Below are 1,517 nucleotides of genomic sequence, written 5' to 3'. Positions count from 1 at the left end.
AAGGTCTAAACTCCTGGTCATTATCCACTTGGGAGTGTCACTGACAGCTGCCACTGTCCCTTAAATCTAAACCTGGTGGTGCCCATGGAGCCAACGAGCCCGAGGTGGCTGGGACAGTGTGTAAAGCACTGAACTCCTGGAGGTGTGTTGAGTCATTTGTGTTAAAGCTTCCCTCACCCACCTTCAGACTGTGGGATTGCAGCTTTGGTTGCCCTGAACCAGAGCAGAGAGGGGATTTCAGAGAGCAGAGCGTGGCAGGTGCCTCCAGCAGGTGCTTTTGGGGGACAGAGGTGAGAGTCTGGGCAGGTTTGGTTTTGTTTGGTTACAAACATCGTAAAGTGGCGCTTGGACCCCAAATCTTGGGTGGCTCCAGGTCCCAACAGATCTCCAGTGAGTGGTGCTTTCACCAGAGTCTTGTGAACGTGGCTGGCTGGAGCCGGGTCTGTCCAGGTGCCGTGCTGTGGGAGGTGACAGGACCCTGCCTGACCTTACCCTGCAAGGTCACAGCCCACCCTGGGGAGACATTAGGGAATGGTGACAGTCCTGGAACGGGGCAGCCCTGGCACTAACCCCTGTGTGGGGTGGGGACTGCCCTTGCCCCTTCAGTGGGCTCTGGGGGTCCTGTGTTCTGCCGTGATGGCAAAGGCAGGTTGGGAACAGCAGAGAAGTGCAGGCAAGGAGCAGCAGGGGAACATTGCCACACACCTGCCTGCCCAGGAGCAGGGATCAGAGTCCTGGGAACTGCTGGAAGCAGGGCTGGGATTAACCCCACAGGCCCCAGGGGGCAGTGGGAAGGGCTGGGGCCCCATCAGGAAGTTCTTCTTGGGGTGTTGCTGCCCAGACAAGGCTCTTGCAGCCAGCACTTCTTACGTGAGGCTCTTTGTTGGGGTGGGTTGTGCCATGGGCCGTTGGCCCTGGCAGTGTTTACCCAGCTGTCACCCAGCACTGATCCCTCTGCCTGCTGCCTCGGGGGGGCTCAGGGACAGGGACACCCCTGCCACCCCTGGGTGGTCTGTGTGGGCCAGACCCTGCTGGCTGGTTTAGATCATGTTGGTTCCTGGGCAGCAGTGCTGAGCCCAGCCCAGAGCCAGTGCTGCCAGGACACCACAGCACGTTAATCCTCTGCCTGTTCCCTCCGTGCAGACAGTCGGGAAGAGCCGGACGGCCCCGTCCAGGATGTGCCAGGGGGCAGCCCGGCCCCGGAGTGCCCCGAGGATGCCCTGCCCGGGGAGCAGCAGGGCGGGCAGCACGTGCCAGGTTGGTCTCCCTGGTGTGTCCAGCACCCGGCAGACACCCCGTGGAGGAGGCACTGGGGCTGGGTCTCCACCCATCTGCAGAGCTGTTGGCTTCAGGCACCTCTGCTCCAGCCCCACCCGTGTTTCCAGGCAAACTGGGGCTCTTCTTGGGTCCCGCTCTCCATGCTGGAGGAACCCTGGGTGTGGGGATTGACTCTGCCTCGCTTGTACCTCTGCAAAGGGGTCTAAACTGCAGGAAGTAGGGGAGGGTGTTTCCCCGTG

General features: G+C 61.2%; 1 protein-coding gene across 1 annotated transcript in view; it reads left to right on the top strand.

The window, feature by feature from the left end:
* ACBD4 (acyl-CoA binding domain containing 4) overlaps window positions 1-1,517 on the top strand; it is an 11,595-nt gene that overhangs the window by 2,523 nt on the left and 7,555 nt on the right. The window contains 1 exon segment of the mRNA XM_017838109.1: window positions 1,144-1,257. Coding sequence (XP_017693598.1) covers window positions 1,144-1,257 — 114 coding nt within the window.

Source organism: Lepidothrix coronata, unplaced genomic scaffold (genome assembly GCF_001604755.1).
Source record: "Lepidothrix coronata isolate B3197 unplaced genomic scaffold, Lepidothrix_coronata-1.0 Scaffold324, whole genome shotgun sequence".
NCBI classification, from domain to species: domain Eukaryota; kingdom Metazoa; phylum Chordata; class Aves; order Passeriformes; family Pipridae; genus Lepidothrix; species Lepidothrix coronata.
The sequence above is the reverse complement of the archived record's forward strand: the minus strand, read 5'-3'. Positions and strand labels throughout refer to the sequence as shown.